Here is a 15,299-nt window from a genome sequence, read left to right on the forward strand (position 1 = left end):
CAGATGAATTTTTTAATAGTTAAAATGTGAGCAAGAATGCATAGATTTGGTAGGGTTTTAAATTTATCTTATTTTCTCCTCTCTAAATCCTTTCTAAACAACAAGGTCACAACATAGTAGTATCATTTGAATAAATAGCTCTTTCCAAATGGAAAAAATTAATTTGTTCAGTATAAAAGAGATCTTAGAACTTTAAAATGCACGCAGTCCACGGAATTATCTGTGGCAGGGTGGGATGCCACAGATTAGATACATGGAAGCAGCCAAGAACCTCTTAATCACACATATGTGGAACGTCACTAAGATGCATCCTGGCTGGGGCCCAGGCTGTGGGAATCTCCCCTTTCCCTTCTTCATTGATTTCTATTTTGACCCTTTGGGGCATATGGCTTACACTGTGCTCTTATGTGTGCCATCATTCCACTGACTAATATTTACTGAAAACTACTATGTGCTGGGCACTGGGTAGAAAGTGGTGAGCTAAATAGATTTATTCGAAGCTAAGTTACTGTCTAAAGGCCTTAGGGACTCAGGATATTTTCATTGTCTTCACCTAAAAGATGAAGGAATATTACTCAGCCATAAAAAAGAAGGAAATCCTGCCTTTTGTGACAACACAGATGGACGAGGAGGAGGACATTATGCTAAGTGAAATGAGTCGGAGAAAGACAAATACTGTATGACATCACTTACATGTGGAATCTAAAGAAGCAGCAGTCAGAAATAGAGTAGATCAGGTTGGGCCTCGGGGTGGGGGGATTGGGGAGATGATGGTCAAAGGGTACAAACTTCCTGCTATAAGATGAATAAGTTCTGAGTATCTAATGTATAATTAACAATACTGTATTGGATTCTTGAGAGATGTTAAAAGAGTAGGTCTTAAAAGTTATCACCTGCCCTCCACACACACACAAAGATAATTACATGAGGGGATGGAGGTATGAACTAACTTCAGAGTAGTAACCATTCAAAAACATACAGGTCTCCAATCATCATGCTGTATACCTTAAACTTCCATATATGTCAGCAATATCTCAATAAAGCTGGGGAAAAAAAAAAAGGTCTTCACCTGATGGGAAAGATGACCAGCTGATCTTGGCTCAACGTCTCCACAGACGCTTCTTTTAAACAATTTTAAAAATTAAAAAATTTTAAAAATTAATAAAAAATGTTAAATTAAAATTAAAATTAAATCTAAATTTTTTAAATGAAAAAAATCAAATTTTTCTAAATTTAAAAATTAAAACATTTAAAAATCCTTTTTAGGAAAACTTCCAGCTGAGCTTTTGAGGAGAGGTTCCCTATGAGCGGGTGCATGAGCGTCAGTGTTGTTACCTGGAGGAAGGTCTTGGCCCATAACCGTGACCTGACTTTTAGGACGGCGCTTTCTCCTCCTTCTAGCCGCCCCACTGCACAGGAGATTTGTAAGCACTCGATATTTGTACAATTCTGCAAAACAAAACAAAACAAAACAAACAAAAAAACCCCCCAACATTGAAGTCAGCTTATCTGCACGGTATTTTCTCAGAAGTCACCACCTAATTCATAAATTATTCATTTAAACAACAAACAATTACATTGAAACAACCAAGAGAAAGCCCAGTTTGGTAGTAATGATGCATCAATTTTACTGGTAGTGTAGAGATAATGGAATGTAAAATACAACATAAGATTTAAGCTTTGTTTTTTCCTAAGGACTTAAAACAATTCTCTGCAGCAGTGATTGGATTGTTCTTTGTTGATTTCATTTCTCAGAAGGCAGGAAGATATTTCTTATAGACCCTTACAACACGTGACCCTGGACTAAAGGAGCCCTGAAAAGGCTTCGGAGGAAGCTCCCTGTATCTATATTATCTCAAAGACCCAGTGTTATCAACCCATTTTTTCCAAAACATTCTTCCTTCTAAATTACTTCTTGGTTGTAAAGCAGAACCTTCGAGTTCCATCCATTAGGCTGTTTTTAAGCTAGTTCCTAATTTTGCTAACTTACAACAGGCAACTTTTATTATATAAAATGCATGTTCCAGGGAAGTATTCATTGTGATGACATTCTACCTGTCAAATCATATTTTTTGATTGGGTCCAGTATGGAAATAAATAGACAGCTCACATCTGTTTTCTGTGTATCCATGTACCGGATGATACTTCTTGAATTGTACTCCCTCACTGATTTGAACTTATCGTGTGGGCTATGCTTTATTTATTTCTCATGTCTCAAGCACTGGGCTCTGGACTATCGATGCTCAATAAGCATTAGTTTATTGACTAGTATGAGCAGGATTTAACTGAGGCATTTTACTTCAATGAAATTGCTAAACCACAGAGTAGCTTGAGGGACATATTGCCATGAAAATCTTTTTTGAGAACCTCTGAATTCTCCAAAAACAAAGCAATCAGTAAGGGGCATCTGATAAATTCCAGGGAGGTCAGATTTCGACATGCTGTTTCCAGGTTCAGGTGGTGGGGCTGTTCTTATTCTACTAGGGTTGGGCGCTGAGGTGTTTGGGGTTTTGTGCCTACAGCAGGAGCAGGAATTCTGGAAGCGCTGCAGTTTGTGTCCCCTGTGAGGACCCTCATGTTTACCTACACTTCATTACTGACATGCTGTGTATCTCCAATCCCACCCTTTGGAGGCAAAGAAGGCGAGTGAGAAGGGGGTGATTCTTGTAAGCTCCCTGGACCTGTTGGTCCTGGTGAGCTAGCTCTGTTGGAGGATTCTGGAGAAAGACTGTGCTCAGAATGAGTCTTGAAGGGCGAGAAAGAGTGACCTAGCCGTCTAGGCAGACAGGGACAAGACCAGTGCATGTTCAGAAAAGAGGAGAAAAGGGTATTCGGGGGCAGGGTGGACAGATAGAAGTGAGAGAGGAATGAGAGGAAGTCTACGTGGTAAAGAATATTCCTATTGGAGCCAAGGAGTTTAGATTCTATTCAGAAGGTCCCGTTTAAGCAAGGGCTATGATGGGGTTTGGGTTTTAGGGGCAGGTGGTATGGGAGGCAAGAATGGGGGGGAGGAGAGTGGGAAGCAAGGAGGGTGACAAGGGCTTGTTGCAAGAGTCCAAGGGAGAGGGGAAGAGGCCCTGAACTGAGGTACGGGGATGGAAAGAGGAAAACGGAGTTTAAGGAAGTTCAGGAAGTAGGATGAGACATTGGTGACAAATTGGAAGTTGGGATGAAGGAGAGGGAGGACTGTAAGGAGGATTGTAGGGAGGACTGGAGGGAGCCCTTTTGGCTTGGGGAACCGAGTGGATGGGCACCGGTGTTCCTGCGTTTGGGAATTCTAGAAGAGAAGCACATTCTGGGGGTCATGGAGACAGAATTCTGGATGTGTTGGGGCTGGAGTGGTTATCAGGCATCCAGAGGAATGTATACACTGAGCTCCTCGAGTCTAGACTGTAGTAGGGACTGCTAAGATGGCAGGAGGCCCATAGGCATGGCTGGAGTCCATGATCGTGCAGAACGTTTCCCTGAAGGAGCGAAGTTGGTGGGAGAAGGAAGGGATCTGAGGATGGAGACCTGACGTACAGGGGCATCTGAGAATGGGCAGAGGAGAAGCCCACAAACAATTCTGAGAAGGCTCAGGCCAACAGACTGGAAGAGAACCAGGAGAGAGTGTTTTGCGGGAGGCCAAGGGACATACAGTTTCAGGAAGTGATTAGTAGTATCAGAGGCTGAAGAAGGTTTGAAAGATAAGGTTTCTGTAAGCCGAGAAGGGAAAGGGACAAGAAGAAAGCCTGGTGAGGAGGAGATGGTATGGTCATTATAAGAGCAGCAGGGGTCTGAGAGGAGAGAGGCAAGGACGCTCTTGGGCAGAGGAGAAGTATATTTCAGTGTGACAGATACAAATTTTTCCTATGCAAATTGGAAATTATGATCCCAACACAGGATGCTGGCATTTTGCACTTTCAAATTCCTAATCAGAAATGGGATTCAGTAAGTTGTTTTTAACTAAACAAAAACCGTAGGAGGTCTTATTGAACTTTTGATTTTAGAATAAACTTTGTATAATCACTTTCTATCCAAAACTGTTTTGACTTGAGGACAGGCGGAGGCGTATGATTTGCAATTTTTGAACCAATAAGAGACAAAGAGAATAAAGCATGAGTTAACAAAGTCAGAAATGGCTTTAAAATAAAATTTTAATAAAAATAAAAATTTACAGGGACTGGAACCAAAATCTGTCCCCTGCCATAGCTTTTTGCCAGGTAACTTTAGGTACTTCTATTATAATAAACATTCCTCTATTGATTTAAGTTTAACTGAATAAGACTTGCTCGATGTACGTTTCTGTCCATTTCCATGTTTGAAACTTTTTATGAATTTTAGAACATATTCAAGACACATTAAAACAAAACATTTTAGACTTTTTTATAAAATTTTAGCCTCTTAATTGTAGAGTTTGGTGGTATTAACATTACCTTGGAATGAGTGAAGAGAATTGAATTGAATTGAAAATACCAACTCTTGAGTGCTCTCCATAGTTTTGCAAAGGGTTGACTAAGCTCAGGATAGATCTACCACAGTTCCCTGTGCTACGACTCTGCAGGGTTTGGGCCCAGGAAATTAGAAGACCCCATTCTCGTCTTTTCTGGACCATCAGAGGAGTCTGAGATGCAGGGACACTTGTGACAGCCCTGCCCCTCAACGCTCAGTGTCTAGGAATGGGCTCACAGCGGGAGCTTTGTGTTCTGCAAATGCATCGCATGCCATGTTTTAGGTTTTTATCATTATTTTTCTAATGTGGCCTGCATGGCACGTTTAGAAGAAAGCCCGATAATGCAAATATGGCTTTGAAGGCAGGGAAGAGTCACTTTGTTGGCTCACAACATGTACTGGAAAAACATGGCAGGCATATCTGAGCATTGAATGGGACGGAGAAACAAACAGCCCAAGTTCAAACCTTCTGTGTTTGGGAGTTCGGTCCAATCTGGCCTTTCCTCTCGGATGTGCGCACACTGGGATAACTCACCAGGATTTTTGCGGGGCTCTGTCTGTGGGGCTCCGGCATCCGCACGTCTCTCTTCCTGACAAGATGAGGGATGGTCGAGTTTCGCAAAAAGGCGCTCAGCTCGGGGGTGTCCTCTGGGGGGGCGGCGGGCTGCAAAGAGAAAGCAAGAGATAGCACATCAGTCTCATAAATGCTCGTCACCTTTTCGTTAGCCTTGAACGCCAGGCATTTTCCCCCTCAGCGGGCTAGGAGTCACAAGAGAAGCCAGACCCATCCCGATTTGCCAGCAGTGTGTTCAATCACACAATGAAATGCATGGACAAGGGATAAGGCTTCCCGTTCTCCAACCATAGGAGCTCCTGAAGGATGGGGAATGCCTTCCTGGAAAGTTTATCTTGTAAGGGTCAGATTTTAAGCAAAAGTGATTTCCCCAGAAAGAAGTGACTTTTCAAGCATGAGTCTTTATTTTCCTGTTACTTTTCTCTCTTCATACATCGGTGCTGGTGAAGCTCCAGGAACATTCTGTGTGGTGGGACGGATCCTCAGGAGGCAGGAAAGAGAGGCACTGGCCGTGGGGAAACAGATGTAGTCAAGGACCCGACATCAGCATGCCCGAGCCCCACGCTCCTGAAGTTGTAAGAAACGCTCCCTCAGGAGTGAATTGTGTTCTAATAAAAATGACTTTTCCAAAGCATGCCACATGAACATTGTGCTGTAAGGGAGCTTGTTTTCAGCCCTCAGTTTGTTTTGCGATTGTTCTAGAACTTATGATTTTATCTCAGGCTCCATGCTGGGTACATCTGATAGCTGAATAAATATTTTGAAATGCCAATAAATCACACATAATACCCCATTAGAATTTTTCATTTTAGACTGACTGAATATAGAACCTTAATTTTCTGCCCCTACCCCAAGTCCCCCAAACACGTTCTTTTACTCTTTTTATTTAAAAAAAAATTTTTTTTTTAAGATTTTATTTATTTATTTGACAGAGAGAGAGCGAGCGCAAGCAGGGGGAACAGTAGAGGGAGAGGGAGAAGCAGGCTCTCACTGAGCAGAGAGCCCAACATGGGGCTCAATCCCAGAACCCTGGGATCATGACCTGAGCCGAAGGCAGACACTTAACCGACTGAGCCCCCCAGGTGCCCCCACACGTGTTCTCTTTGTAGTCACAGGGGCAGTGATAGTATGCCCATTTCTGTGGGGCGAAGACAGATATTCCTATATTGTGGATGTAGGATGCACCACAGAAAATGGAATGATCATGCCCAGCATGTCCTAAAACTCTAGAAAAATCTACTGGATAAACAGAAAGATAGAGTCCAGATTCCTCAGCATCTGTGCACAGCCCCTGTGTACTGACCTCAGCCTACTGCTCCAGCCTCATTTTTTACCGAGAGCCCTCTACACCCTGCTCAGCAATGTGCAGAACCGCTGTCCACTCCTGACGTGCAGCAGGATGATTCCCGAGCCCGTGTGTGACCTTCCATGTGGTAGCTCTATTCCCCCATCAGCACCCACCAAGCTGTGCTGTAAATGCCTGCTGAACAGCCTCAGTTGCCCAGTGAGAACATGTAAAATGATAAGCATAGAGTCACATATAACATCCAAGGCAATCTCGGGAAACAGGGAGAGGAAGAAGATCCAGTGAGGAAACGTGAGATAGGAGAAATCGGATGTAAGAGACAATCCAGGAAAGCAGGAAAGTGGGAATCTAGGGAAGCCTAAGGGAAAGAAAGTTGCAGAAATAAAGGAGTGACTAAGAATGTCAAATCCTGCAGAGGAGTAAAGAATTAGGACTAAAAACAGTCACTGAATTTGTCATGTAAGGAATTATGGACATATGATCCAGCAGTTCCACTCTGGATATTCATCGGAAGAAAACAAAAACACTAGCTTGAAAAGATATATGCATCTCCATGTTCACGGCAGCTTTATTTATAGTAGCCAAGATATGGAAGCAGCCTAAGTGTCCACTGATCGATGAATAGATGTGGTGAACACACACACGTGTGCACGCGCACACACACCAAAATATTATTCAAACATAAAAAAGAAGGAAATCCTGGATGGGATTTCCTGGATGGTTGACCTTGTTGGCATTATGTTAAATGAACTAAGACAGAGAAAGACAAATCCCATGTGGGATCTAAGAAAAAAAGACCACCAGAACCCAGACCCAAACCAAAGCCTTAACTCATAGAGAACAGATTGGTGGTGATTGCCACAGTTTGGAGGGGGAGGGATCCTGGGGAGTGGCTGAAATGGGTGAAAGTGGTCAAAAAGTATAAACTTCCAGTTATAAAATAAATAAGTCCTAGGGATGTAAAGTATAGCATAGTGACTCTAATTAATAATACTGTATTGTATGTTTAGAAGTTGCTAAGAGAGTAGATCTTAAAAGTTCTCATCACAAGGAAAAAAATTTGTAACTCTGTGTGGTGATGGATGTGAACTAGACTTACTATGGTGATCATTTCACAATGTATACAAATACCAAATCATGTTGTATACCTGAAACTAATATGTGATATGTCAATTACATCTCAATGTAAAAAAAGAAAAAAGAATTTGTAGATGCCTTTTGCTGAGCAGGGGATGGGTATGGGTGGAAATTGATCTGCAGAAGACAAAGGGTAAATGCATTCAGACAATTGGATAATTATTTGAAAAGTATAAAATTAAATCTTTATCTTATTCTCATATTGAAACAATTCTCCATGGCTCAGAGATGAGATGCAGCCATGTCCTCCAAATAAGAAAGCACCAAAAGAAAACAAAATAAAACATGGATGTTCTTAGTTGCTATTTATAATGGAAATAGGATAGTAACATAAAACTTTGTGGGCATTCATAATTTGTTAAATAAATTATGACATTTATGCAAAAGACTACCGGACACTCTTTAAAAATGATGTAAAGCTACATAGTAATTTAGAAAAATACGAAATCTTAGTAAGAGGAACAGGCAGGTTATAAAATAGCATATATAATAAGATTGCATTTTTTTTTTAAAGATTTTATTTATTTATTTGAGAGAGAGAGAATGAGAGACAGAGAGCATGAGAGGGAGGAGGGTCAGAGGGAGAAGCAGACTCCCTGCTGAGCAGGGAGCCCGATGCGGGACTCGATCCCGGGACTCCAGGATCATGACCTGAGCCGAAGGCAGTCGTTTAACCAACTGAGCCACCCAGGCGCCCCAAGATTGCATTTTTTAAAAAATAAAAATGGATGTATATTTACCTTGCACATCTAGCAATAGAAACAAAATCTGGGAGAATAGTCATGTAAATATTACTAGTGGTAGAAGTTTTGCTAACTTCTAACTGAGGGTTGCTGGAGTGGGGGTGGGGTGGGAGGGATGGGGCGGCTGGGTGATAGACACTGGGGAAGGTATGTGCTATGGTGAGTGCTGTGAATTGTGCAAGACTGTTGAATCACAGATCTGTACCTCTGAAACAAATAATGCAATATATGTTAAGAAACAAAAAAAAAAGAAGAAGATAGCAGGAGGGGAAGAATGAAGGGGGGGAAATCGGAGGGGGAGACGAACCATGAGAGATGATGGACTCTGAGAAACAAACTGAGGGTTCTAGAGGGGAGGGGGGGTGGGAGGATGGGTTAGCCTGGTGATGGGTATTAAAGAGGGCACATTCTGCATGGAGCACTGGGTGTTATACACAAACAATGAATCATGGAACACTACATCAAAAACTAATGATGTAATGTATGGTGATTAACATAATAAAAAAATAAAAAAAGAAGTTTTGCTAACTTCTTTTCAAGTATGGTAATGGTATTATGGATTTTCAAAGAGATCCTTAATTACTGGCAATATACAGTGAAGTAGAAAAAAATTAATGCACAAATAAATAGGAAATATAACAGTAAATGGGTGGAGACATTATTAAAAATTAAAAATTAATGCACAAATAAATAGGAAATATAACAGTAAATGGGTGGAGACATTATTAGAAATTAAAAATTTTCTGCTGTTTTTATATATTGCCTGATATATTCCTTTGATGGGCATTTAATACTCTTTAATATGAAAATAAAAAAAATTAATAATTGTAATAAAAGAGAAATAAGCAGGGATAACAAGTACAGATCAGCTAAAAATGGAAGGGAAAAGGGGCTATTCTTGGAAGAAGATGCGGACTGAAGTTATTTGCTTATTGTTTGTTTTGAAGATGGAGGAAATTTAAGTAAGTTTTTGGGATCCAAGGAGGGAACCAGTAGAGGAGAAGAGGTTGAAAATATAGAAAACAGGGCATACTTGATGTAGCAAGTTAAATTTGGAACTGGAGGAAGAGCTCTCCTTCTTCTGAAAGTGTTGGACAGGACTTGGGGATGAGAAAGAGACAATTAGAGGTGTGTGTGTGTGTGTGTGTGTGTGTGTGTGTGTGTGGTGGGAGCTGGGATTTGGGATGGCGAAAGGGATCCTTTGAAGATTCTCTTGCTGTAAGGTCACCTACTAACAGTGATGCTAAGGAGGCTGGATGGGAAGTACGAGAACAGTAGTGAAGGTTTGGAGAAACAAATGAAGAGACGAATCAAAATGGCAGAGGGGGCTTCTCCACACTCCACTGGCTGTCCAGTGAGCACTTCCCACCATCAGTGTGTCCTGGTGCCCTCAGGCGAAGGGGCAGAGAAGCCAAATTATGGGAGTGTGCCTGATGGAGATTTTCAGGGCAGGGACTTGGAAGGACATGAGAGAAGGGAGGTTACATAAGGGAACCTATAAAAGAATGTTTCAGCCAATTCATCATGGATTCCCAGCGTGGCAGTCTTGAGAATCGGGTGGTTAACTGACTCGGAGAAAGGTTTCTATCAAGGAAGAGAAGGTCTCGTGGACAGAGGAAGTGAGAAAGTTATAAAAACAGGAGATTGAATTGGAGGCTTGGATGTGCACTTAAATATTTCAGGGATGGGGTAATTAGGAGTGATGTTCACAGCACTGGGCTGATGAAGTACGTAGACACTGAGGTGCGGGCCAGCCCCAAGGATGCTAGAATAGTCCAGGACCATGGTCAGGAAGGAGTGCCAGCTGAAGAGTTGCTCAAGGATCCTCAATGGTGGAGAATCTGATAGAAATGCCTTATAGCCTAAGATTAAAATTTGAGTTTAGATAGAAAATTGTGAACATCTCTAAGATTCCCTTATATATATCTTCTATCATATATTTGTGTGTGTGTGTGTGTGTGGTTTCTGCTTTGACATTTTTATGTGTAATTTCTTTTTTTTTTATAGGTCACTGGGAGATATGTTACAGAATTAACTCTGCACATAACCAAACTACAGGGGAAAGGTGCTGGAAGGACCTACGGATTGTTCCTTTATTCCTGTAGTAGTAGCAGTAATAGTAAAATAATAGCCCAAAGAGAAGACAGCTCTTCAGCCTCCTGTGTGGTGGCGTCAGATGCAGCTTGTATATGGATGAAGACCACGTTTGTGGGGGCCCCTGGTACATCATCATTTACAAATACTTACGAGCAGTCTCTCAGTAACACGCAGGACTTACTCTGAGCCAGAGAATGAACGTATTACACAGCAGGGGTTGAGAAAACATGCTTCTTTCTTTTAGTAATATTGTTTTGCAGATAGAGGAATGTCCCTCCCAAACGCCACACTGAGAAAGTCTTCGAAAGGCTTACCAACCAGTTTTCGAAAGTGGCATTCCAGAAATTATTTCAAAATATAAAACAAAACAAAACAAAACCCAAAAAGCAAAATGAACAAAAAACAAAAAACAAGGAAGAAGTTATCCAAGAAATGTAAACCACAGTTACAGCCTGTTTTCTAGATGAACTCTCAGAGCCTGTTTCACAATTGATCATGAACCCGCAGGTCATGTTTTTCCTTAATCTGAAACCCTTAGAGGTGAGGGCCTCTTAGCGCCCATGTTAGGCAGGCATTCAGTTCAGAAAACAATTTGCTAAGTGCTCTGAGGAGCTGGTGGTGAACACTCAAGTATCTTTTTCAGAACAAATACGAAAATTGCTCTTTTTCTGCAATAAGGAAACAATTGTTAGTAAACACGGTTCTTTCCCCAGCTGCTACTCAGATTTTTGACTCCAACAGGAGTTTTCTATTTGCATGACTCTTCACCAAACTCTTCACTCTGGGATAGGTTTAAATTTATGAGCTAAAGGAATACTGTCTAGCTGGAATGTGCAATACTGTTGGAAATACAACTTTTGAAGAAAATAGTTGGGTACAGTAAGAAAGGGGGAATATGAAGGGTGATTTTTCCATAAATTAAACCAACTTTAAAAGCCAGGCATATGTGGAGAATCAGAGGCCACTAACATTGTTAGAAAGAAAGCTGGTTAAATCTGAGTAATAAAAAATACCGATATGGACAATACTGTAAAAAAGCTGGCATTCATGATTACTGGGCTGGCAGGTGGGGGTAGCTGCATGCTGGGGGTGGGCTGCATGGGCTGCCAGCTTTCGTGGGTTTGGAGGATGCGGTACAGCTGTTTCAGTTGAGCAACGATGTTATCTTTGGTGTCTGGAGTTGAGATCTGCAGGCGGACACTGCCACTGTCAAAGGACCACGTAAAATCACCAGAAAACATCTCATAGATCATCCGAGCTACCACTGGAATGACCTGAACCAAGATGAGTTTTCTTTCCAGGGGCTAAGGATAGATTCACTCCATTGGTGATTTTGAAGCTTTTCTTAGTTGTTAGACATGTGTTTTTAGATTCTAAAATTTACAGGAGAGGGGCGCCTGGGTGGCTCAGTCATTAAGCGTCTGCCTTCGGCTCAGGTCACGATCCCAGGGTCCTGGGATCGAGCCTCGCAACAGGCTCCCTGTTCGGCGGGGAGCCTGCATCTCCCTCTCCCACTCCCCCTGCCTGTGTTCCCTCTCTCACTGTCTCTCTCTGTCAAATAAATAAATAAAATCTTTAAAAAAAAATAAAAATAAAATTTACAGGAGAATCTGAAGACCATCTTAAAGAGAAGATAAGGCAAAGAGAAATGGATCCTGGAGAGTGTATTCCCTTTGGTGGCTGAAAATTGGATGTATAGGCACTGTTAAAAATAAAAGGGGAATGAAAGTCCTCTATCGGGGGGGCGCATGAAAGAGAGACAGAGAGAGAGAACACAAGTGGGTTGCGAGCTGTAACAAGTCCCTGCATTCTGAATTAATAAGGAGCAATAAGTAAATGGAGGCAGTTATGAAGAAAAAAATTCTCTCGAGGGTAAGACAAAATGATGCAAATTTGCCAAGGCAAGCCACAGTCTGCATGCTCACTGATTAAACACAAAAAAACAAAAACAAAACCCCAAAAACTAATTGCAGGGCTTGGTGGATGGTACCTGTGTTTCTGCTTCCATGTTTGTAATATCTGGTTGTAATTTGGGATTCCTGTGAGAATGGTGTCATTCGAGATAGTTGGAACCTCCTGCCTTCCGTGGCTCCAAAGCCCGTTCTTTATGCAACATTGGCTTTCTCTCTTGTTACGGTCACCCTAGTCTAGCCTCTGTCACATCATGTGGACCTCGGGCTCCTTTCTCGAGTGGGGGGGCCCAGAACATGGTCCTGTGATCCTAGCTCAGGTTAAAGCCAACACCTCGCCTGTCCTCCCCTCCTGGGTACAGTGTGACATCACACAGCCCTTTCTCCTACTTCTCACACTTGGCTGTTCGTGATGAAACCTTGCCAACTTAAAAAAAAGTCCTTTACTCTTTATGCAGCTTTGGTTCCTTAATAGCGTTGGCTTTTTCAACTACATCTTATCTAGAGATCACAGCCTGTCTGGAGGACTCTCCAAACCTCAGGATAAAGTCCACCCAAATAAGATAATGGGTAGTTGGAAATCATTATTTTATTGCCTTTAGAATGGTTGAGAAATGCTTTATTCAACTCTAAAATTTTATTTCAAGAAGGATCTGGAACGAATTAGATTTAATGGATTGGCCAGAATGCTGCAGACAGTTGACTGTTTCACAATGTTTTGGATGGCAGAATGTGCCGAAATTGCCACATTAAAATCCTCTATCTCTGAAGCCTGGAGGCAGAACCTTCATGGCCATCTGCTTATGCCCCTGTGGTTCACAGAAGGCAGAGAAATGGACTTGATGACGTGAAACCATCATGGGAGGTTAACTAAGTTCAAAGCAAAAACAGCAGTCATTTCACAGGGAGGCAAAAAGGAAAGAAGAAGGGAATGTCCCCAAGGCAGTGTCCCACCCTCTGGCTTGCCTGCGCCGGGCACCACCAGGGGCCAGGTGGCTCACCCACCTTTCCTGAACCCTGTCACCCACACGTGCTCCTATTTACCTTCACTGGGGTGTTTGAACGGTGGCAACAAAGCAGGCTAAGTGAATCCCCACGAAGCCTGATATGAGGCTGAGAGCAAATGATTATAGTACATAACACAGAGCAGCATGGGTAGACCATGGACAGACATGATTACTTCTCAATCTCAATGACACCATTTCCCAGATCATATTTTTAAATGTCATGGGTAAGTAAGTCCTCATTTCTTTAAACTCTTCCCTTATTTCAAGGCAGGTGACCTGTATTTCAGTGATAAAGTCATGGGGGAAAAATTGTAGCTATTTATCAGTTTTCCATTGGCAGATTAATCTATTTGTATCCATTTTATGGTAAGTGGCAATAGAAGAAAACTAATTTAAAACCCTTATAAAAAAACCTCACAAACTTCTAGTGGCATCTGAGTGTGTCCCCAGTTTAGTCACTGATGCTCTGTATTTGGGCAGCAAGTGAGGTACGTGTGGGTGAGAACTTTGGCCCATTGTTTCCTATGATCATGGTGGTGGCCTTCAAAAGTAGTCTGCTATTCAGATCTTGGGGACATTAGGGTCGCTTGGTGGGATAACTCAGCTGTACCAGTCAGTGTTGTGAAAAGTGAATCCCGTTCAGGCCTTATCGGACTTGGAGACTTATGTGAGGAGCATCACATTTGGAATACCTGTTCAATATACAGATGGGTCATATTTCAGAAGGTTTGAGGCTAGATGTTTGGCACTCAGAATGCATTTCTCTTTAGAGACAATCTTTTAAATGGTGGCTCAGTTTTCAGACCAGCCCACAAAAAAACCCCTACTTTATCTACAGTATGGCTTTGATGAATAAAACTATGTATTTGTAATAAAAAAGCAAAGCCAAGAGGTTGCTCTCTGAGTAATTTTTTTAAAAATTAGGAACCCCCCCCCACATCGTGGTAAATACATTAATTCTATTAAATGCTGATAGGTTTAATTAGGCAGACGTGAGAAATTATTTTGAGATGTTGTGGAGATTCTGCAGGGGGCGTCCAGGGAATTTCAAAGGTTTTAGAGTTGGTGGCATTGGTTCCTTGGAGCAGGTGGCCTAGAAAGTGCTTCTAAGGAACTCTGGACAGTTGCTTTTTCATCAGCACATTTCCTTAGACATTGGTGGGAGCTGCAAAGAAGCAGTGAAAGAGGGAGCTATTTTCAGTGGTTAATTGGGGGGAAAAAATGAGAATATATACGGGAGGGGGAAGTGGACAAAAAGGTATATGTGACCTGAAGAGAAAGCATTTTGCTGAGGGGAAATCAGCTGAATGGCTGGAGAGGCAAACATGGTGGAGAACTTGAAAATCCTCCAGAGGATCCTCGGGAAAGCTGAGGTGGGAGTTTTCCCTCTGACAGGCCTGCAGCTGGTCTGGGATATGTCAGCGGCTTGTCCAGTGGGCACTAGAGCATCCTCAGAAAAGACTTATAGACCTGCTCATAGACGCAGATGTTTCAAGAGGCACTCACTAATTACTGCTCTGCTTATAAAGAAATTGTAGAACCAAATCGTAAGGAATTTTATCTTAGTAGGTAAGATCAAATGCTAGGATTTACTCTTTTTTTTTAAAGATTTTATTTATTTATTAGAAAGAGAGAGAAAGAGAGAGAGAACAAGCAGGGGGGAGGGGCAGAGGGAGAGGGAGAAGCAGACTCCCTGCTGATCAGGGAGCCCCATTCGGGACCCGATCCCAGGACCCTGGGATCATGACCTGAGCCGAAGGCAGACGCTTAACAACTGAGCCACCCACTCGTCCTACTAGGATTTACTTTTTACCCATATGAATGTATTTTGCCTCCTTGTTCCTTTTATTAAACCTACCCTTTCTCTGCTTCTTAAAGAACTAAGTTAAAAAAAAACTACAGATATTTATCTTTAAATAGCTATATTTTAAAAAACTATATTTATCTTTAAATATCTATATAAAAAACAGTAATTAGATTTGATGCAAGAATCTGAAATTGATACCTAAGTTAAAAAATTTCCCAGGCTTATTCCATTGAAGATAACTAGATATAATAAATAATTTATTCTTTACTAATTTCCAACTCATATTT

General features: G+C 41.7%; 2 protein-coding genes across 2 annotated transcripts in view; both read right to left on the reverse strand.

Annotated features, from left to right (window-relative positions):
• Window positions 1-15,299, reverse strand: part of LOC145721354 (ubiquitin carboxyl-terminal hydrolase MINDY-3-like) — a 287,265-nt gene that overhangs the window by 76,632 nt on the left and 195,334 nt on the right. The gene's annotated exons all lie outside the window — the stretch shown is intronic.
• ITGA8 (integrin subunit alpha 8) overlaps window positions 1-15,299 on the reverse strand; it is an 85,280-nt gene that overhangs the window by 17,988 nt on the left and 51,993 nt on the right. Inside the window, exons 9-10 of the mRNA XM_081819185.1 lie at window positions 4,967-5,095; window positions 1,336-1,449 (exon numbers count right to left, since the gene is read on the reverse strand). Coding sequence (XP_081675311.1) covers window positions 1,336-1,449; window positions 4,967-5,095 — 243 coding nt within the window. The remainder of the gene's footprint in view (window positions 1-1,335; window positions 1,450-4,966; window positions 5,096-15,299) is intronic.

Source organism: Leptonychotes weddellii, chromosome 5 (assembly GCF_054177405.1).
Source record: "Leptonychotes weddellii isolate Sample4059 chromosome 5, ASM5417740v2, whole genome shotgun sequence".
Taxonomy (NCBI): Eukaryota; Metazoa; Chordata; class Mammalia; order Carnivora; family Phocidae; genus Leptonychotes; species Leptonychotes weddellii.